Source organism: Ranitomeya variabilis, chromosome 5 (genome assembly GCF_051348905.1).
Source record: "Ranitomeya variabilis isolate aRanVar5 chromosome 5, aRanVar5.hap1, whole genome shotgun sequence".
Taxonomy (NCBI): Eukaryota; Metazoa; Chordata; class Amphibia; order Anura; family Dendrobatidae; genus Ranitomeya; species Ranitomeya variabilis.
In genome coordinates, this window is record NC_135236.1 from 643711992 (window position 1) to 643735620 (window position 23629).

At 42.3% G+C, this 23629-nt stretch overlaps 1 protein-coding gene across 2 annotated transcripts in view; it reads right to left on the reverse strand.

Moving 5' to 3' along the window:
• The window catches only part of RNF130 (ring finger protein 130), a 253531-nt gene that overhangs the window by 71702 nt on the left and 158200 nt on the right, over positions 1–23629 (reverse strand). For both annotated transcript variants that reach the window (XR_013215887.1, XM_077266307.1), the window contains exons 5-6: positions 14354–14436; positions 4537–4633 (exon numbers count right to left, since the gene is read on the reverse strand). Coding sequence is in view for 1 of the 2 variants with exons in the window: in XM_077266307.1 (XP_077122422.1) it covers positions 4537–4633; positions 14354–14436 (180 nt within the window). In the remaining variant the exon portion in view is untranslated. The remainder of the gene's footprint in view (positions 1–4536; positions 4634–14353; positions 14437–23629) is intronic.

A 23629-nucleotide genomic window follows, 5' to 3' on the forward strand; every position in this document is an offset into this window, starting at 1 on the left:
AAGGTATTCCTTTTTCTGGAAAGTAAATCAAAATTTAAAAAATAAAAGATGTACATATTTGTCACATGCACAACTGTCCGAACTAATAAAATATAGAAGAAAAGAAAACGCGTATATACAAATTCGGCAACCAATAAGTTTACATATAATTTTTAAAGAATCAAAGCTCAAAATAGCAATGATGGAATTGTTTTCCTTTTTTTTTTTCAGTACATTATATGATCAAATGAATGATGTCGTTTAAAACCACTACTCGTCAAATAAAAAAACACCCTCTCATCCAGCTATGTAAATTGAGAAATAAAAACTAGTAGCTCTTGGATGGCGATGAGGAAAAATCGAAAAGGTAGAAGGGCCCACTGCGTCTATGTTGTCCAATGGCCTGAATAAACCTAGAGTCGGTAAAGACCATGACCATGGCCACTTCACAGCATCTTGCTGCAACTTCTAACTCAGCAGTTTAACTGCTTTGATGGATTGGTGTGACCATGGCACATGTCAAGGATAGAACTCGATGTGTTGGAAGCCTAAGATTCTAACGACAATCGTGGGCAAGACTGTAATAACAACAGAGTCACAGCATCTTCTTTTGAGGGGTGTTCCTGGTCTGCAGTGAATAGAGCCAAAAATAGTCCTTGAAGACCAACTGGTGAACCAGTAACCATGTTATTGGCACTAAAGACGGCAATGGCTATCCGATCTGGTGTGATCCCAGCATAACACAAATTACTAAAAAAAATAAAATAAATAACGCTGGCTATGTTAGAAAGATCGCAGCAAACTGATCAATGTGTCTGTGCTGACCTCAGCCCTCCTCGGAATGTTCATGTCTGCTGCTCATACCATGGTGCCGGATACTGCAGGACACCGTTATAGGTCTCATGAAGTCCATGTCTCGATGGGTTAATGCTGTTTGGGCAGCACAAAACAAACCCTATTTGCCTATTCATTGGCCGTGAATAGAATGCTAAACAGTACCCACATGTGGACGGAACTTGGAGTAGATGTACTTTCTTCAGAGTTTTGGGGCAGTTACCTTCATATTGCACCCATATGTATGTTATAAAGGCTGGGAAAAAAAAAATCTGAAAATCAGCCTCTTTTTCCTACATAGCTATGGATAGCTATTCAGCTCAGTACACAGGATCTGTCAAGTCTCGGGAGAAGAGAACTGCCTGAGGCAAAAACTGTAAAGCAACATGCCCAAGGTCACCGGGAGAGATGACAGCAGAATTCAGATAGAGGAGCGATGACTGAAGTCTGCCCGGACTGGCGGAGTCGCGTATGTGCTGCTGTTCCTCTATTGTCACTGTACTGATGGCGATATGGGTTTGTGTAGCAGCTTACATAAGACTATTAGCAATATTAGACTTTAGAGAAGCCCAGTGACTACCCATGTAGGATTGCTGTAATGTCCAATATTGGTTATCACCAACTTTCACATTGGAAGATTTAACTCAGAAACAGTTTAATAGAACTTTTTTAAAAATTCACGGTCATTGATGACAGATTTACATAGGCCATTTCAGGGGAAAATGCTTGTTAACCATATGGCTAGAAGGGATGGCTTGCAAAGCTGTTTTGATGCGGCCAAAAATGTACGCAGTAGGCCACATAACGTCAAGTTATTCTATCACTATGATTGGCGGGGGAGGAAGTCCACCCATGGGATCCCCATCCATCCGGACAGTGAAGGGGGCCAGGGCATTATTTCATAGCTTCTACAGTGGCACTTGTGCTGGGGAACTAAAACACAGCTCCATTCAAGTGAATGAGGATTTCATTCCCAGGCTATGTCATAACTTTATAAGATAGAAATACACATTGAAAGGGGTATGGTCATCTTACACATTAACAGTACTTCATATAGGATGTGATTTAGTATAGGACATGATTGTTATGGATCCCTCATCCACCTATATCAAGTATGGAGTGCTCCACCTCCCATGCTCTGTGTGATGCCATGGCTGCAGTAAATGACGAGGTGGCTGTACATCCACGGCCATTTTGATTTCTTATATAGAACACACAGTTGAACAAGTTTGCCACGTTTCCACAGTGACCAAAGCACCATGAGAATATATTAATTAGATTTTGGTATTGCCTAGATTTTCTCCCCTAAAACCATTGCTGCTAGAGTACACCACCTCAGAAATAGTGTGCCACCGGGAAGGACAACACAGTTCACACAGAATGGGGCACAGCATTATGGAGCTCTAGATGCTTCTTTCCCTAAATTCATTCACAATGCACTTTGCCCACTGTCTGGCATCGACACATCAATTATCAAAACTGTGCATGGATCCATGTGGTCGACAAGGGTGCTTCACATAGTGGGTATAGATGGACACACAGATTCACTGACTATTTTCATGTTGAGTAAACTAAAGGGAAGATAAAAATGGCAGCTGAGTAGAAATAAACCATGAGAAGGAAACACCCAGCAGAGACAGTCATTTCTGTCAATGGATCATCTCCGCTTTCACAGAACCTATCCCGTTGTTGTACTTATCATTCATCTCCAACCTTTGGCCCCTGCTCTGCAGACTTTGTTAGGGGGAGGTTGTAAAGCTCCTCACTTGGCGTTTGGTCGTCTTCTTCCACGCTTGCACATCACAGAAATCCTTCAGGGCACATGTAGATGGCTGCTAATCTTTGCAGGAAACAGCTTGTCCTCTTGCCTCTTATGAACAAGTGCTGTATAATTTTGCTCTTAAGCACTATGTCTCAACAGGTCTCAGGCGTACTTCAAGGCGCTGAAGGGCCTTTGTGGCTTGATCGGTGCCGATATTGGATTTTGCAAAGGCCTTTCTGTCTGTCCAGTTCTCCACCTATTTACTTCCTCTTATGCTTCGTTAGTCAGATCAACATTCACCACTGGCCGCATGATATGTAGGAAGAAACGTACAAGGAACTGTATAATTAAATGCGCCCTGGATGGTGTAATCTGCTTCAGTGCCAATGCCAGGAACAGACTGAAGTATCAAAATGACATTATACTGCCCGCCATAGGAACAACAGAGGGGCTTTGTATACACACAAAGGCATTCCTCCAAAGACATGGGGGTCCACATTATATTTGACACAATGCATTGTATGCCGCTATTTACGAACATGTAAGAACACCCACGTTTATACAAGGAAGGCCTATATTCATTAAGGGTATAAAATAAATGGACACTCCTTTAACCTCTTAGTGACAGAGCCAATTTTGGTTAAACCAGTCTTACCTATACGCCTCATAGCTGTGCTGTAGACATTGAGAAATTGATTTATCATTTTTTATGTTAATGATTTCTTCCAGGCTCTGGGGTGTACAGTACCCGGAAGAAATCACTGCCTCCTCGCTTCATTATATTATCACCCCACTCCCATCAGCGTCATACTGACCTGGTCGGCACTGTAATCCCGTACATGCGCTGTGCGATTGCGCGGTTACGCAAACACTGTCCGCCCCGTCTATGGGCAGTGTCTGAATTGATCTTCTGCGCCTGCAATGGGGCAGGAGTGTAGGCAGTCTTATCTTGGTGCTCTAGGCCAGAAAAACCAAGGAAAGACCTGCCCACAGGCCGCCCTGATACCAGATTTATATTGTGGGTGTTTTTTAGGTTTCTCTGCTATCACGCGCTAAAAATGTTTTTGTATATAAAAAAAACAACCAGTTTTTTTGTCGCTATATTCTGAAAGCTGGCATGTTTTTATTTTTTGTTGAACAAAGCTGTATGATGGCCTATTTTTTGCGGGACCAGTTGATTTTTTTTGTACCATTTTGGGGTACATAACATTTTTTTAAATCATTTTTTATTCAGATATTTCAGACACAGAATAAACAAAACCCTTAATGGTTACCCCGTTTTAATGCATATTGGTGGTCACTAAAAGGGTATTCGATTCTCCAAAATCCTATCGCAATATAAAGTAGATGTAATAAAAATAACAATATTAGCAAATTAGAACTGTGACACGAAGATTTGCGAAACGCCCGTTGGGGTGAGGACACACAGATAGCGCCACTGCTATTAAGTATGTATTATAAAAGTGTGAATGATCAATATTTGGCACTGTTGCATTACTATACCATGGACTTGTTGATTGCTATCTGCAGATATTACTGCTTCATGCTTCTTATCCTATTTATTCCGTACTATATTTTGGATGGCTGCTTTTGTGTCTCCATTCTAGAGTTTACCTTGACTTTTTATGATTTTAATTAAAAAAAAAAAAATCATGGTTTTTTGAGACATTGTTTCACTGTTTTTATGTGGCACCACCAATTTTTTTTATAGGAACTTGGTTTATTTATAGTGTGGAAAATCTGGACAATCCAGTCATAACTAGATGTGTATGATTCTAGAATGGTGACCTCCATGCAGTCCTGAGAGTGCTTGTCTTCAAGAAACTGGGCCTTTACCAGTGTCCTTGCAGGCTTGTACTGGAGTGACAAACTGTCAGAAAATCACTTGCATAGTACGGTGAAGAACCATAGGAGAAATGTGAGACATAAGAGGCTTCGCCATTTCTAATCACACGACTTACCACTATTCCCAAGGCCTTCAATATGTTCAACTTGCACATAGGACAAGTGCAGTGTTCGCTGAGCCACGGATCCACGCACACTTTGTGGAATACATGCCTAGGAAAATAAAAATAAGAAATCCCTGTTGAAATTTTCCCATAAAGCATTCGACCAACTTGACCTTATTTCATGGGGCTATAATAAGGAGGTGATAATTTAGGGAGGGTAATGAAGTAGACAGCACAAGACTGCCGAGCCCAGTGACCGGTTGCAGCGGTAAAGCAGGCATGTAAAGAAAGATCAGGGGCAACAGCAGAAAGGCAGCACTGGAGCGGTCCTTATGAAGACACCCAAAGAAAAGAGCCGAGAACCACGTAGTCTTGGATAAAAAGGCTAGCTTTACATAGTGGAAGTGGGAGCCATTTCTCAGGAAAGAAGGCACCAAGAACCCCAACACTCCAGAATTAGGAGAACAGAGACATTCGCGCCAGGTAAGAAAAAATATTTACAGCAAGTGACAGGTCCTCTTTAATTCAAATTATTAATAGACTATTGAAAATGGGTTTTGTAAACCAGGCAATCCAACAGTCACAACTTAGCACCTATCCACTGAACTGGTAATGTGAGTCGGATCAACACTCCTAAGAAGTTTATATGGGTATTGAGGTCATGGAAAGTTGAATAAAATAAAACCTTGATATCTGCAATTTAATTTCTTATTTCAGAGAAATCCAATTTTTTTTAATATGTAAATGAGCTGTTAAGATCTATTGGCGGTACATAAGTCTCACTGAGAATCTGCCTCCATAGCTTATTACAAAGAGGAGGTGTTACCAGTGTGAGACATGTAATGACTGACAGTCTGCTCTCCAGATCTACATGTCTCACACTGGTAACTCCCCCTTTCATTTACAATAAGCTCTGCAGACAGTCTCAGGGAGATCTATGTCCGGCCCATAGATCTTAACAACTCATAAACATATTTTTTTTTTTTAAAGTGCATTTCTCTGGAATAATACATCTGATTGCAGATATCAAGGTATTATTTTATTCAGCTTCTTATTACCTACATGTCCTGCTGCAGCCAATCATCTAATCTAACCATAACTATGAATTTTCCAAGGAAGAATGGATGAAAATCCCTCAAACGAAAATTGAAAGACTCCTGTCTGGCTACAAAAAGCATTTACAATTTGTGATACTTTCAAAAGGGGGTGCAGGGTGCACAAACTTTTGCATCTGACCATTTTCCCTTTTGTAACTTTTAAAATGTAAAATATGAATATAGGAAATGTGTAACCTTTAACTTTCGGCCTTTTAGAGATCATTTCATCTTCAACTTGCTTAACTGTTCACAATAACAGTACATTTGACCAGAGGTGACCAAACTTTTACATGCCACAGTAGCATGTAGCACACAGACTGGCAGAGGACCCTGGCAGCTTTGGAAAGGGAATGGTGTTGGATCAGTAAACATGAGCATCACTTCCATTCATATTTTTTTCTACTTTGGGTGGTTTTCAATAATGTAAAGGTATGGAAAGCCTCTTTATTTTCAATAATGAGTAGAATAGCAGAAGCATACTTGGTTTGTCTGGAGAAGCGCTGACATGAAAGACCTCAACACCGTTTTTAACAAACTTCATGCTAACAAATAATGATCGTCGTCCTACGCCTGCGGCTCTGTAGAAGCTGAGGAATTGGATGCTACGCAAGAGACTAATAGAAACTTAGATGAAACTAAGCTGACATTTTGCCATTTACTGGATGCACAGATCCACCTCCCTTTTATTTCACCAAGTTCATAATCGGGAGATCTATAAATGGCTTTCAGACATAATGACTTTTAGATATTATCGACTTCGAGTGCGACCAGTCTCGGCTTCCCATTGACTACCCAGCGCTACATCGCTCTAAACAGTTTCTAATACAGACCCTTCTATATCAGTGTGTTTAATCTTAGAAAACTATTTTCTTTGTGAGAGACAAGATTAACTCAGCTTGTAGTCCACTCTGTTGTGGATTTTGCGGTTCCTTTTTAACGAGCTTGCCAATAGGTCGTGGGAAACTCCTTTCTGTGTTAGTAGGACGCAAAGTCTTCTAACATAAGACCAGTCACAACTCTAAAATAAGCTTGGCTAAAAGCCTCATACAGTGTCCAGTATTTCATTTCTTCTACATTTCAAGGGGATGACCATAATTTGTGTTTTTATTCCACGCCCTTTCCAAAACTTCCACTTTCTGCCATAGGACGTAAGCATCTTTGCTTATAATCAGAGGTCAAAAATTAACCTAAAATCTTTCTACAATCTAGGCTATTTTCTGTGATACATACTCAGTCTAGACTACAGAGTTCACTGTATTCTTTAATCACGTCTGTTAGTGGTGGGGTTGGGCACCTTACTAATAAAGCTGTAGACCCTTTTCTTTCTTTCTGAAGCTGTACACCCTTTGCAGCCAAGTCTCCTGACCGCACCATTGCTCCCATCCTAAAAATGACCACTGTTAGAAGAACATGCAACACAACCCTTCCATCCCCTCCCTCCGACACAAGGCAGATGCGCTAGTTTCCCAGTGTGCAAGTCCAGATGAAAGCATTGTATAATAAACTCATCTCCACCCCACTTCAACATTCACGGTCCAAGTACGTAATGTCGGAACCGGTCATGGATCTCCTGACCCCAACTCAACAGCCTGATCAGCATCGTCTATAGTTGGACCCTGAAATTTGGACTTGTGTAACCAGTAGTGATGAGCGAGTGTACTCGTTGCTCGGGTTTTCCCGAGCGCGCTCAGGTGGTCTCCGAGTATTTATGACTGCTCGGAGATTTAGTTTTCATCGCAGCAGGTGAATGATTTACAGCTAATAGCAAGCTTGATTACATGTGGGGATTCCTTAGCAATCAGGCAACCCCCACATGTACTCAGCCTGGCTAGTAGCTGTAAATCATTCAGCTGTGGCAAGGAAAACTAAATCTCCGAACACTAACAAATACTTGGAGACCACCTGAGTGTGCTCGGGAAAACCCAAGCAATGAGTACACTCGCTCATCACTAGTAACCAGCCTTTCGTAACCACAACATCTTGATAATACAGTTTTGTGAATACTGCTGGAGTTGAATGTCCTGTTTATGGCTGGGCTAATGAAGTATTTTGACAACATCCCTTCTGTGTTGCTGACAACTCAATCCTTACATTACTTCATTACACTGGATGTTCTCAAGTGGAAAAAATATAATTTTAGGTGAATAAAGCTGTCCTTAGACAATTATTTTTGTAAAAAAAAATTTGTTGATTGGTGCAAGAAAAGTTTCTACTAAATGAGTAATCATCATGGTGCAGATGCCCTTTTTCTAATGAAAATCACCATCAATAATTCTAATGTCATTAGCACAGAGAACATAGACTGATTGTGGTCTTCATGTGGAATAAAGCATCTGCACTTTTATGTTACTCGGCTTTCTTTTGTTGTTGTAATCAAGATGTTGATTGCTACAGAGCTATATATACTTAGAATTATTCTTTTAGGGGAAAATCCCGTCCCCGAATGTCAACACTGGTCACATGCTTAGGCACATATGTACTTTCTATTCCCTTACGTTAGTGATTCTCTATCTGGGTGCCAAGACGACGGACATTGCTTAACGGGAGACTTTCATCACAAACCGACTGTTGAAACCAATCGCAGGCACTCGGTGGACCTTTGGTGAGACCAAACATTTCAGCGCACCTTCCCACCTCCTTGTCTCCACCCTCCTTTGGCTCTCGTAAACCCAGAGTGGTCAATCATAGAAGAGGAGGTGGAGCTAGATGGAAACTAAATAGGTAGGAAGGAGCTCTGAACTGCTCGGCCATGCCATGGTTACACCGATCACCGGAGCTTGGTTTAATCAGCATTTTGTGCTGGCAAACTCCCTTTATAAATGAGGTAAGGATAGAAAAAAACAGACTTCGGTCTGCTCAAAAATACTTGTCAAGAGGACAACCAAAAGCAATCACCAAACACAGAGCAGGCCACAAATCGTAGAATGGTTTGCTGACCCCAAACTAAACTCCCTCAAACATGGGGTGAAAAAAATAAAAATCGAACAATAGCTGTTTGCTCAATTTTATCATTCCATCTATGGAGAGTTTCACTTAAAAATAAGACCAAACTTTGCACTCCATCTTCTAAACACGACAGGAATCTTGATGACAATTTTTCCAGACAGAACAAATGTAGGACGCAGAAAAAGCGTCTTCACGGTGCAGTAGTTTATATTACAGATACAGGATGTCACTGATAATGAGAAATACATGAGACAAGTGATCAAAAGAAGTGACTATGCACAGCGACCGCACGCAGATCCTTTCTTTACAGCAATCATTCCTCCCGTTCCCTTTCTACACTTGAAGCCAAGCAACGAGTGGAGATCAATCAAGGAGCCATCCCGCTTCTCAGAAGAAATCTTGTTCTTCCTTTCTTCAATTAACCAGGCATCTAACAGAGCTGCTCTACAGAAGCAAATCAGTCCATATTTTACCCTTTTTACCTCCAAACATCATTATAGATCCTGCAGAGATACTATGAGTCAAGATATAAAGCGTTCTCTCCAAATTCAGAACTAACTTGGCTTCCTAAATACATTTCTCAAGACAAAATCTCATCGGTCCCACTGTCAGTAATTCCAGACTAGTCAACAGTCCCTGCAGAGCGACTTCACCAAGTATACAATGATCACTGTGATCGTGGTTTATAGAACGAAAGGAAGAAATTAAGGATGGAATGTGGATGCTGGTAATTACTAGGTACCGGGCTTGGAGGCCTGAGGAAATGATAGAAAGGCCCAGACACTGCATTTATCATTGACATCCATATGAGCTGAGCCGATGTCTCGGAGCGTTAGCATTCACGGGTAATTTAATACAAGCAGACATAAAATCATTACTGTGGAGAGCATGAGCCCTACAGCCACATGAAGGGATATTTCGGGTTTGGCTTTCACATTATTGGTATTTGAACGTATGCTTGTGATAGGATTTCATGAAATGCAGAGGGCAGCCTAGTCCGGAATCAAACAGATCATCTGTCTAAATTGATCATTTAAATATACAATATAGGATCAGGCAAATATTTATTTAATTTTTATTAAAGGTGTTTTATGGACACAGATTATTAAAGCATTTTAAAGGTTCACCATTAAATCAGAAATATAGAAACTGCATAATTTACTTTCTTAAAATTCTGCTCTGTTCTTGAGCTGTCACATATGAGTAAGAGCCCTCCGACTCAAGAGTAGGGAGATTTCTATCATTATGGACTCATTGCTTTTGTACAGTGCAGTGAGAAAGCCACTGTCAGCACATGTAACATCAATCATTGAGGTATAGTCTCCAGATAGCACATACTACCATAGGTGAAGTGGCAGGAATGTTAAGAAAGAAACTGTGGGCAGCAACTTATCCATCTTGAGACTGTATAAGTCTCAAGATCAAGGGTCTTAAAAATGTATTCACCGAGGCAATTTTTTGCAGGCTTGTCCAGCAGAGGACTGCTATCAGCCAGGCCGGCACTGGGTATTGAAATTGTCAGGTTCCGTCCCAGCCACATCACAGAAAAACAGACGAGGTTGCCCAAAAAGTTGCGCGCGGTCGTGTCATGACCTCACACAGCGCATCTGGCAATGCCTGTACCCACTAGAGGGAATCTTCAAGAAACAGGGTCAGATGGGAGGCGAGACACACAGCAGAAGGTAAGGAATACTGGGGAATTTATGTTGTGTATAGGGAGGCTATGGGGCCATGATACTGTTTGGAGCGGATGTAGGACCATCATTTTCTATATAAGGGGGCTGTGGCGGCCATCATATTGTATACAAGGGAGCTCTGATCACCATAATCCTATATGTAGGGAGGCTGTGGTAGCCATCATTTTGTATGAAGGGGAGCGGTGAGGCCATCATACTGTACGAAAGGGGGATGTGATGGCCATTATTCTGTACAAAAGAAGGATGTGAGGCCGTCATTCTGTATAGGGAGGCAGTAGGGCCATCATTCTGTATGCAGGAAGGCTGTAGTGGCATTCATTAAGTATGTACGGTATGTAGGGAGGCTATGGAGCCATTTGTCACAGGTATGTCAGACAGTTGCTCTGCATCCAGCTGCAGAAGGTCTCTGCATTTGGCTTTGCAGACACCTTCTTAACTCTTCTGACTCTTTGACCCAGTGACAACCTTTCTCCAGCTCTAATTGACACACCTGGACTTGGGTGTTTATAGACTCCCAAGCCTGCTGCTGGGAATCGCCGGTGATATTTTCCATTTCGCCCTGTTGAGGCTTAGAGCTATATCAGTCGGCTGTCTTCCTCTTTGGTGCTGTTTGAGGACGCCTGTGTTATCTCTCTGAGTCTATTCAAGATAAGTGTTCCCCCTTGTTTGTCTATCCCATTTGTCTTTAGTTGTAGTGGGGATCGACTAGTGCACCCTGTCCTTCCCTAAGCAGGGCTTATTGCCAGGGTCAGGCAGGGATTAGGTTACTGCTCGGCGATAAGTGCAGAATCTATATAGGGACGTTTAGGGGAGACAGGGTGACTTTAAATATGCCTATGGATCCCCACGCCCCTCTTCCCTAGGGTTGGGCTCCCTTCCCCTCATCACTATGTGTTGCACTAATTCATACCCACACTGTGCGTGACACCATCAAACTGTATGAAAGGGGGCGGTGGTAGCCATTATTCTGTATTTAGGGTGGCTGTGGCGTCATTATAGTGTATGAAAGGGGGCTGTAGGGTTATAATTCTGAATGTAGGGAGGCGGTGGGCTTATCATTCTATTTATGTAGGGGTTGCTGTGGGCCCCCATTTGGCATGTAAGACAGCTGTGGGGCCATTATACTGTATACATATGGGAGATGTGATGGAATTCGTTGTGTATGTGGGGAGGCTGTAGTGGCCATCATTCTGCATGTAGGAGGCTATGAGATGATCATTCTGTACGCAGGGAGGCTGTGGGATGATCATTCTGCATGTAGGGAGGACTGTAGTGGCCATCATTCTGTATGTAGGAGGCTGTAAGGTGATCATTCTGTATGCAGGGAGGCTGTGGGATGATTATTCCGTATGTAGGAGGCGGTGGGATGATCATTCTGTATGTAGGGAGGGCTGTAGTGGCCATCATTCTGTATGTAGGAGGCTGTGGGATGATCATTCTGCATGTAGGGAGGGCTGTAGTGGCCATCATTCTGTATGTAGGGGGGCTGTAGGAGGCTTCATAGTGTATGTAATACAGCTATGGCTCTTGAGAAGTGTTACTTAGAAGCATAGAGGGCGAGAGCTGGGTGTAAACAAAAGACAAAAAACTGCAGCTGGGGTAGAAGGGAGCTAAGAAATTAATTATAAAAGGTAACTGGGGGATTTGGGGACTCATTGCAGGGACAGACAAATTGTTTATTTTTTTGCTTCGAAAACCCCTTTATTTCCCCAATTTATTCAGCACTGACATATTCCACGGAATGTACATGGATTGGCATCAATTACAATTCTGTACCCACCGGAATTCACAATCTATGATCTGAATTATAACATCTCTTATGTGTTAATTCTGATGTTTTTCTTTTTGTCTTTCAACAGATGAATACACAAATGTTTTTTCCCCTCTTTTTCTGCTTTTACACTACACTGATGATTAAGGTTAGTTTCACTGATGATTAAGGTTAGTTTCTTAGTAGTTACTATGCTTCTCACTAATGACCTCGACTTAAAAAAGTGTTTTTTTTCTAATGGGAAGGACATGTAATCCTAGTATTGTTTTGCCACTAGAGAAGGTCTGAATTTTGACCATTTGTGGCGTATTCTCTGATTATCTGAACATTAGTGAACGCTATGAACAACTGCGTGCTAAAATTGACTTTAACGGGAACATTGCTGAAGAACGTGGAGGACAACCACCGGGAACATGAAGTACCGGCACTGTATATTATTAAAACACAACCAAGGCTGGAAAGCTTCGCCCCATCCTGATGGCCGTTTGTAAACAAATTATTTACCATGTTACTGACAAGGACGAATGTAAAAAGGTAAAATCCAAGGACTAGATCTTGGTATGATAATACAGCCTAATAGTTTTCACATGATATTGGTCAATGTCGAAGCTACAGTATTCAGGGAGAAATATTAAAATTGTATTTTTGGGTTCAGTGTATGCATAGATTGGGTAGCGGCAATCCACCTAAGAAGAAGAGAACTTGGAATGTTCATCTGTGAACAGCTTCTGGTGAGCAATGGTAAGGGGGGAAAGTTACCTTTTCTCGTGTTATCATCACCCCTTTACAATGAGGGAGGGCATAAACGTTTTGATTATCACATTTTGTCTTTTACCATTTCTCTTGAATAAATATGAGCTCCACTGCAACTAACCATGAAGGGACCAATTTGTTTGCTTGGATAGCAGAGATTTAGATTTAAAGGGGTTGGTCCGGCCTTAGGCAGCCAGTCTACAGTCACTGCAGACGTACAAATCCTGACATCACATGCACTGCACGCTATAAGGATTCTCAGTATTGTTAGTCGCAGGCACAAATATGTGCTTTGAATACATGCGGTCACATGCCAACTTGCCGTGCTGACTAGTTGGAATGTGGCAGGAAATACGCAAATTGCATACTTGCGGTCACATGTCCGCCTGCTCTTGGCACTAGAGAATCCACACAGAGCAGATTTACAAGGCTGCAGTCATATAGAGTGACTGCAGACTTGTATCCTTAGGCAGGACAACCCCTTTAATTCTGCTGAACAGGTGAATGTAGACATAAACATAAGTGACGAGTATAAACTACGCACACCCTGAGCTTTTATTTTAAAATGTGGGTCTCAGACTTGGGCTATGTTCACATGCAGTGTTTAAGGAAATAAGAATCCGCATTTTACAGTACCAGCAAAAGCTATAAAATTTCAGAAATCTCATGCACAAGCTTGTTATTTTTTCCTGACTAATTATGAGAGCCGCAGGGTTTTTGAAAGCATGTACATTTTTTAATCGCTTTTTCAGCTGTAGAAGGGAATGAGAATGTGCAAAAACTTTGAAAAAACAAAGCTAACAAGGTTTCGCTGCAATTTTTGGTGAATAAAATGCTATAAAATAAAACATGTACTGTGGATAAAACACAATCTGCACCAAAAAAAGCTGCCTAACAAGCATTTTTTTTACTGCAGAAAAAAAACACTGCTAAAATGCTGCGTATGAACATAGCCTTAATCAGCCTTTTAGACATAAACATTATTTAATCCATTACTTTTTGTTGCAAAATCATATTAGGCAATGTGCACACAAGGGGTATTTGCTTCAATATTGGCAGAAAAAGCACTGAGGAAAATACAGTTTGGATTTTTTTTTTTACATTCATTTGAATGAGTAAAAAACACTGCAAAAATGCTGAAAGAATCGACACACTGCAGATTAGGAAAAACATTTTGGTGGTTCAAATCCATAAAGAAAAGGGGAACTGTGGCAAAAATGCAGCGTGGAAACAAGCTCTAAAGATACCAATGACCCTAATTTCACAATATGCCAAGCGTCTATGTTCAGAAATTATATAGGGCAAAAGTGAGTATAGTAGCTTTTCCTTCATGAGTCAGTAGTGAGAAAATTATGACAGCAGTAAAATGGTTGACAGATAGGACCATTTTAAAAGGGAATTCTCACATTTTCAAAATGCATCAGAGGTTTCTATAGAGATTTTTTTTAGTAGTTCTCTGTGGGTAATATACTTTAGTAATGCAGTAGAAAACAAATTTTACCAAGACATGAAGTCCGAACCCCCTTTTACTATTTGACCAAGCCAAATCCCTCCCGCACACTTACTTGCATGGCAGGACGCGCACAATGTCATTCTGCTTGTAGCTCTCGATACAGACAGCGCAGTGGTCGAAATCTGGGTCTGTTTCCTGCATGAGATAGAACAGGGTCAGATCTTTAACATGTGCAGCTCTCACTTAAAAAAAAGAAAAGAAATGAAATAAAACACTATACACCATCGCACAGATGTACAATGAGTCAACATCTTGCTGTATTAGGGTACTGTCACACAGTGCAATTTTGATCGCTACGACGGCACGATTCGTGACGTTCTAGCGATATCGTTACGATATCGCAGTGTCTGACACGCTACTGCGATCAGACATCACGCTGAGAATCGTACGTCGTAGCAGATCGTTTGGAACTTTCTTTCGTCGCTTGATCACCCGCTGACATCGCTGGATCGTTGTGTGTGACAGCGATCCAGCGATGTGTTCGCTTGTAACCAGGGTAAACATCGGGTAACTAAGCACAGGGCCGCGCTTAGTAACCCGATGTTTACCCTGGTTACCAGCGTAAACGTTAAAAAAACAAACAGTACATACTCACATTCCGGTGTCTGTCCCCCGGCGTCTCAGCTTCTCTGCACTGTGTGAGCGCCAGCCGGCCGGAAAGCGGGCACAGCGGTGACGTCACCGCTCTGCTTTCCGGCTATGGCGCTTACACAGTGCAGAGAAGCAGAACGCCGGGGGACAGACACCGGAATGTGAGTATGTACTGTTTGTTTTTTTAACGTTTACGCTGGTAACCAGGGTAAACATCGGGTTACTAAGCGCGGCCCTGTGCTTAGTTACCCGATGTTTACCCTGGTTACCCGGGGACTTCGGCATCGCTCCAGCGCCGTGATTGCAAAGTGTGACCGCAGTCTACGACGCTGGAGCGATAATCATACGACGCTGCGACGTCACGGATCGTGCCGTCGTAGCGACGAAAATTTCACTGTGTGACAGTACCCTTACTTCCAGACATTGCAGAGCTAAACTTTAACACAATCAGTCCTCTCTCCAGACTTGTCTGTTTAGTAAGCAATTGTATCCTGTATGAGAACAGATCAGATCTTTTCTTACAACTGTGCAATATGCCGTTCCTCTATTATTCCTACTGGAAATTTATGAATTGACAAGTGGGTGTTTCCAATTGGAGGCGTGTCCCTACACACTGTCCAATCAGTGCTGGAAGTGTCAAACTGTGCAGTTACGCGGCTGATGAATGAGAACCCAGTTTTCACTTGATTCTCAATTATTGAAGAGGTGATACACAAAAGATGTTGTATTTACTATAACGGACGTATCAGAAGCGATGTAAAGTCCTCAACCCCTTACAGATGGAACTACTTTTGGCCTTAAAGGGATTGTCCAGGCTTGTAGCTCAAGTCTACAGTCACTCTTTGTGACTGCAGACGTGTGAATCCTCGCAGCGCGTACAGTAAGTGCTGTCTAGTTTCTCCAGTGTGAGTGGGCGGTAATGTTATCGCAAGTACGCAATCTTCATACTTCCAGCCACATTCCAACTAGACATGTCCGACCATAGTAAATTCAGTTGTACTGAGCGAGGCCGCACACTTCTAGTCGGCACGTGACTGCATGTATACAAATCGTATACTTGCGGTCACACGCCTGCCCAATCCCACCAGAGAATCCTGACAGGTTCCCTTTAATTATCAAGCCCACAATATATCAATCCTGTCGTGTCACTTTATGTGATAATAACTCTGGAATTTTCACACAAATCTCAGCAATTCTGTTTTTTTCATTACACACTGTACTATGTTAGCATTAAATTTAGGTTGTAATATTTTGCATTTTTATGTGATATATCTGAATTTGACAAAACTTTGTAGAAAAATTTGAAATTTTCAAACTTTGAATTTTTATACCCTTAAGGGCTTATACTCTTCACCATGAACAAAAACGGTCCGATTGCAACCAGAAAAGAGGGACGTATGTCATGCAAGTGTCATGCGATTTTCATGCGAGTACAATCTAATTTTTAACACCTAGCATCCGAATTACATGCCAATGCGATCCAATTGTAATGAGATGTTAACATGAGCTTTAACATAGAGCAATTCTCTATGTAACATAGTTTTTCAAGGAAATATATATATATATATATATATATACACACACACACATGTATATATATATATATATTATATACATATACTGTATATAAACACACGCAGAGAGATTAGGTAGATCAAAAGATAGATACAAAGATATATATATATATATATATATATATATATATATATATATATATATATATATATATATATATATATATATATATATATATATATATGAGATATACATTGCTCAAAAAATAAAGGGAACTATTAAACAACAGAATATAACTCCACGTAAATCAAACTTCTGTGAAATCAAACTGTCCACTTAGGAAGCAACACTGTTTGACAATCAATTTCACATGCTGTTGTGCAAATGGAATAGACAACAGATGGAAATTATTGGCAATGATCAAGAGACACTCAAAGGAGTGGTTCTGCAGGTGGGGACCACAGACCACATCACGGTACCAATGCTTTTTGGTCACTTTTGAATGTTGGTTGTGCTTTCACACTCGTGGAAGCATGAGACGGACACTACAACCCACACAAGTGGCTCAGGTAGTGCAGCTCATCCAGGATGGCACATCAATGTGAGCAGTGGCAAGAAGGTTTGCTGTGTCTGTCAGCGTAGTGTCCAGAGGCTGGAGGCGCTACCAGGACCAGGAGACAGGCCAGTACACCAGGAGATGTGGAGGGGGCTGTAGGAGGGCAACAACCCAGCAGCAGGACCGCTACCTCAGCCTTTGTGCAAGGAGGAACAGGAGGAGCATTGCCAGAGCCCTGCAAAATGACCTCCAGCAGGCCACAAATGTGCATGTGTCTGCACAAACGGTTAGAATCTGACTCCATGAGGATGGTCGGAGTGCCCGACATCCACAGATGGGGGTTGTGCTCACAGCCCAACACCGTGAAGGATGCTTGGCATTGGCCACAGAACACCACGATTGGCAAATTCACCACATGTGCTCTTCACAGATGAAAGCAGGTTCACACTGAGCACATGTGACAGACGTGACAGAGTCTGGAGATGCCGTGGAGAGCGATCTGCTGCCTGCAACATCTTTCAGCATGACTGGTTTGGCACTGGGTCAGTCATGGTGTAGGGTGGCATTTCTTTGGAGGGCTGCACAGCAGTCCATGTGCTCGCCAGAGGTAGCCTGACTGCCATTAGACCCCTTGCAAGACCATATGCTGGTGCAGTTGGCCCTGGGTTCCTCCTAATGCAGGACAAAGCCAGATCTCATGTGGCTGGAGTGTGTCAGCAGTTCCTGCAAGATGAAGGCATTGAAGCTATGGACTGGCCCGCCCGTTCCCCAGACCTGAATTTGATTGAACACATATGGGGACATCATATCTAGCACCATCCACCAACGTCACGTTGCACCACAGACTGTCCAGGAGTTGGCGGATGCTTTAGTCCAGATCTGGGAGGAGATCCCTCAGAAGACCATCCGCAGCCTCATCAGGAGCATGCCCAGGTGTTGTAGGGAGGTCATACAGGCACATGGAGGCCACACACACACAACTGAACATAATTTCCTTGTCTTGAGGCATTTCCACTGAAGTTGGTTCAGCCTGTAATTTGATTTTCCACTTTGATTTTGAGTATCATTCCAAATCCAGACCTCCATGGGATATTCATTTTGATTTACATTGATTATTTTTATGTTTTAGGGTATGTTTCCACTGTCAGGATGGCCGGCGGTATCGCCGCTCGGCGCTAAGCCCCGCCCCCTTTCTGGGACGCGATCATGCCGGATGTGTTAACTCTTCACATCCGGGATGATCGCTCGCTCCCATAGGGCCCTGTGATATGCCTTGCGGGGACGCTGCGTCCCCGCAAGGTGTACGGACATGCTGCGATCTGAAAAGACGCGCAGCATGTCCGGAGTCGCAGGGAACACTGATGCGGGTTTCCACGCATAGTGGAGACGGGATTTCATAAAATCCCCTCCACTATGCTGGAACATCTGGACGCTGCTTGTTTGACGCTGCAGCTCTGCGCAGCGGCAAACAAGCAGCGTTTCCTGACCGTGGAAACATACCCTTATTGTTCTCAACACATTCCACTATGTAATTAATAAAGATTTGCAACTGAAATATTTCATTCAGTGATATCTAGGATGTGGTATTTTAGTGTTCCCTTTATTTTTTCGAGCAGTGTATAATCAGTGCTTTGTGTGTAGTTTACTGTACATGTTTTTTTTCCAGTAAATTCCTTTCAGAAATAAAATGGTGAGGGGTCCTTTGAAAAGCCAGCAATTCATCTAAAATCACAGCGTGACCCGACAGAACAGAATAGATATATAGACATAGAATAGATAGATACAAAGATGTCAATCACATATATAATTAGTACAGTGCTTGTGTAGCTTACTGTACATGTATGTTTTTACATACTAAATTATTTTCTGAAAGAAATGGCGTTGGGATATTTTAGTAACCAGCAGAGGGAAAGTGGACAGCTGAGGGCAGATGTTTATAGCCTGGGAAGGGGGTAATATCCACAGAGCTTCCCAGGCTATTAATATCAGCTCACAGCTGAATACTTCGCCTTTCCTGGTTATTAAAATGGGGGAACCCTCCACACCCCCCAAAAAAATTGACGTAGAGTCCCCCTATATTTAATAATCAGCAAAGGCTAGGCAGGCGGCTGTGGGCTGAAAAGTTAAAGGGACTGTCTCCTGAATAGGGTTGAGCGACCTTGACTTTTTTAGGGTCGAGTCATGTTTCGCGAAACCCGACTTTTGGAAAAGTCGAGTCGGGCGAAATCGGCCGATTACTGCGCAAAGTCGAGGATCGCCCGGAACCCGAAACCCTATGCACGTCAATGGGGATATTTTTATTTTTTTATTTTTTCTCTCTCTCTCTCTCTCCCCCCCCCCAGTCCCAGCACAGAAAATTTCGTATTACACATTCCAAATCGCTACTGCGCACAAGCGATAAAATGATGATAGGCGTGCACGCCCCTAACCCCTATGTCATCACTCTGCCCACACTCCTTCATTGGCTGAAAAAATGGCGCTAAACGCGTCATACGAAACGCGACTTTGGCGCCAAGATCGCGTACCGCATGGCCGACCCCACACAGGATCGGGTCGGGTTTCATGAGACGCCGACTTTACCAAAAGTCGGCGACTTATGAAAATGAACGATCCGTTTCGCTCAACCCTACTCCTGAATACTTCTGGATCCTTTCAACTGGCAACACTGAAGAATGCTGTAAGGATTAAGAAATCTCCAGTTCTATAGAGTGCCTGCTCACTTATCAGAAGACGGGACAGCCCTTTAATAAACAACATTTACACATACGTCCACTTTACGTCATCAACATTTTTAAATGTCTTTTCATTTTGCTAGCATGTTAAATGATTGAAACTTTAACAGCAATTTTTCATTCATTTTTTTTTTCAAGAAAATGTATAAAATGGATCTATTCTTTTATAAAGTAAGGGGCCTATGTATTAAAACCCCCCACAAAAGTGATACAATTTTAAAAACGGAATCCCTCAAATTATCCAAAACTGCTGTCAGGAAGTTTGTTAACTCTTAGAGTGCATCACAAAAGTGGAATGCAAAAAATTATGAATTCAATTTTTTCAGCAAAAAAAATTAAAATTCTTTACCTGGCCTCAGGTTGCTTTGGCAACCTTCAGTAATTGAGTGGATACCGATGGGGATAAAGAGGGAGCCAGCATCCTCTATTAACCATATAAACGCTACTGTCATTATTGACAGAAGCATCTTAACATGTTTTCTGTGACTAAACGCACCAATCGTCAGGTTCCTGGCTGCCAATCCTGGCTCATATACTGCCAGGACCGGTGACCACCACAGGGGGAGCTCCTTTCTCGCACTTTTGACTGCAGCACCAAAACAGTTAACTCCAAGCAGATGAAAAGTAGTTCTTGGTGACAGCAGGGTGCTGCGATATATCTGGGGATGACCGACTCAATCTTTGCATGTTAACCAAAAGCTCTCCAATGAAATTAGGTGGTGTTATCGACAAATGTGAAGTACAAAGGCAAGGGCATCAGAAACCACTGCAGGAACTATATTAGCAGGCAGTCAATACTTCATGTGGACACATCTGATGGGGTTGCAGTGACGAATGTTGAGCTTTTGATGCATTTTCTCTTGGTATTTAGATGCACAATTATTTTTTTAATGGTTAATTAAGGCAAATTACTTATTTTAACCATTGGAGTGCCAGCAATGTTTCTAAGGCTGAATCCACACAACCGTGAAACATAGACCGTGTTCAGATTGCAATGCCCGACCAAACTAGGCGGTCTCCCGGTGTGAACGTACTGCCCCATAGGGCACTAGGAGATCAGGCACCTCCCAACATTTACAGAATAAAACATGCAGAATGTAGCATTACTCCGCTGCTTGTTTTCTGCAGGTGTCTGCACCACATGATGCAGTAACAATCTCTGATTATTCCATTTTTGCTGCATTTCTTTTATGCTTTTCCCCCTTATTTGATGCTTTTTTTGGTGCAGATGTGAAGAAGCTTTTTTAATTGTGGTTTATATAGTTAAAGGGCCACTGTCACCCCCCCCCCAGCCGTTATAAACTAAAAGAGCCACCTTGTGCAGCAGTAATGCTGCAGTCTAACAAGGTGGCTCTTTTAGTTTTTGATTCATTTATTACCTCAAAAAAGCGTTTTAAAAATTGGCCACACATACCAGATATTATACCGGGAGGCGGTCCGAAGCGTCCTGTATGAATCCCCCAACTGCCGTCACTCATCTCTTCAGGGCCGATGGTCCCCGCCCCCTGAGCGCTGTTATCGTCTGAAATCCGGCGCCTGCGCTGTGCGTGCCTGCCTGGGGCCTGCGCAGTGTTCATTGTCAGTGCGGCCACCTGAATCCCCCGCCCCGCACTGTTATTCATTATGCACAGTGCGGGGCTGGGGTTCCTGGGCATGCGCACTGCGCTGTTTAGACGCTCCCCAGCTCCCCCGCCTTCCCAGGAACCCCAGCCCCGCACTGTGCATAATGAATAACAGTGCGGGGCGGGGGATTCAGGTGGCCGCACTGACAATGAACACTGCGCAGGCCCCAGGCAGGCACGCACAGCGCAGGCGCCGGATTTCAGACGATAACAGCGCTCAGGGGGCGGGGACCATCGGCCCTGAAGAGATGAGTGACTGCAGTTGGGGGATTCATACAGGACGCTTCGGACCGCCTCCCGGTATAATATCTGGTATGTGTGGCCAATTTTTAAAACGCTTTTTTGAGGTAATAAATGAATCAAAAACTAAAAGAGCCACCTTGTTAGACTGCAGCATCACTGCTGCACAAGGTGGCTCTTTTAGTTTATAACGGCTGGGGGGGGGGTGACAGTGGCCCTTTAAGAAAAGCTTTATTTCTACAATTAAAAATGCGACGGCATTTTTTTTTTTTTAACATGCTTTTTTTAGGCTCCGCATAGGAGTCTTAAACAGGGGAAAAAAGGCACAACCATCGCTCAGTACATTATTTTTAGACACCCCAAGGGCAGAGTGAAAATAACACGCATGCTCCTGGGACATTTAGGCTGTGTTCACATATGTAGCATAAATGCTGCTGCATTTTTACTGCGGCTTATTTGAACAGAAATTTAACTGTTTAATTGTACAACCAATTCGGATGTGATTTCATATACATTATGCCGTCTGTGCATCTTAAGACGCTACTGAACTCTGCAGTTCGGGTGTTTTTTTTTTTTGCCTGAAAAAAACGCATGTAAAAAATAGTTTATTTTTTAAGTGTAAAATAAAAGCTTTATTGTACTATAAAAAACACAATAAGCCAGAGAGACCTGCCCACATGCCCACCCCGAAGCACAGTCTGTCTCTATGATAAGTAACATATTTGTGCTTCAGGGCGGCCTGTGGACAGGTCTCTTCTTGGTTTCTCTGGCCTAGAACAGGAAAATAAGACTCTGCCTACTGTCCCGCCCCGGAGAACGGGTATCGCATTAACTGAAAACTTCTAACACGGATTACACAAGAACCACAAGACAGAATTCTTGACCCCAGGAATCATTTTAATCAGTTTAACAATGTCAACATGACAATGCCTGTAGTTTACTTAGCAAAATACTGCTGACAGGTTTGCTTTAAGTTTGCCAAAAACATGAGAGGAAACAAATTGACATCAGTAATATATATATGATTTTAAGGACCCCTTTATCCATAACCCCTTTTTGTTCCCTTTTTTTTCTTCCCTTTTTTCTTATCCTATGTCTTTCTTCTACATAATATAGAGGATACTTCCTTTCTTGAATACCTTGTTGGCGTTCGCCATATGGTTACTGTTATTGTCTACCATGGTATGTTTGACTTACTGCTAAAAGTGGTATTCTCATTTTGAATATTAGATATTTTCTATGATTCTATGTATTATCACTTTTCATATATCTTTTGTTTATAAAATGTTTAATAAAATAGATTGAACACAAATTGACATCAGATAGCAGAAATTAATTTCCGCATGTGTATACATACATAAACACTCAACCTTGACGTTGCAGCAACAAGAAGGAAAAATGATGGCGTTATGGAAATCACAGGATCGCTAGACTTAATGATATGCAAATAATGAAAAAATAGAAATGCATTTTTCAAAACATCTTGATTTATTTAGCATTGAGCATGAGTTCCACAGGCAGAAATCCCTTCACTTACGCACCTTGGCTGCCATCAATGAGATTATAGACATATACAGATAGTGTGAACAGGAGCGAGCTGCTGTGCCTGCATAATATACAAACATAATACAGCGCCGTCTGTAAGCGTCAAGATGTCTGCAAACATTGAATATATGACATCTGAAGTGCATTACTGCTATACAGAACATACTTCTAAAAATGAAAGTACTTAAATTGGCCAATTCATGAAATCCCATCAGACGCGACAAGGCGTACCTTTCTTTGATGGGACCCTAACCTCATGCTGACCTGCCCTTTAAATTTGTAGGCTTTTAGCCCAGTAGAGGCAGTAATTCATATACTCAATGTCTGCTTACATCTTATCGCTTACAGAGGCCGCTGTATTCTTTGTATATTATGCTTGAACCTGTTCACACTTGCTATATTCTGTTCGGAGGTGCTGGTCAGGTTTTTGTAGTATACTATTGGAGATTATGACTGCCTCCTTTTTTGACTGCGCACTCCTTGCATCAGCCTAATGCTGTTTTTCATTAGTGCTGGATCCCACCTGC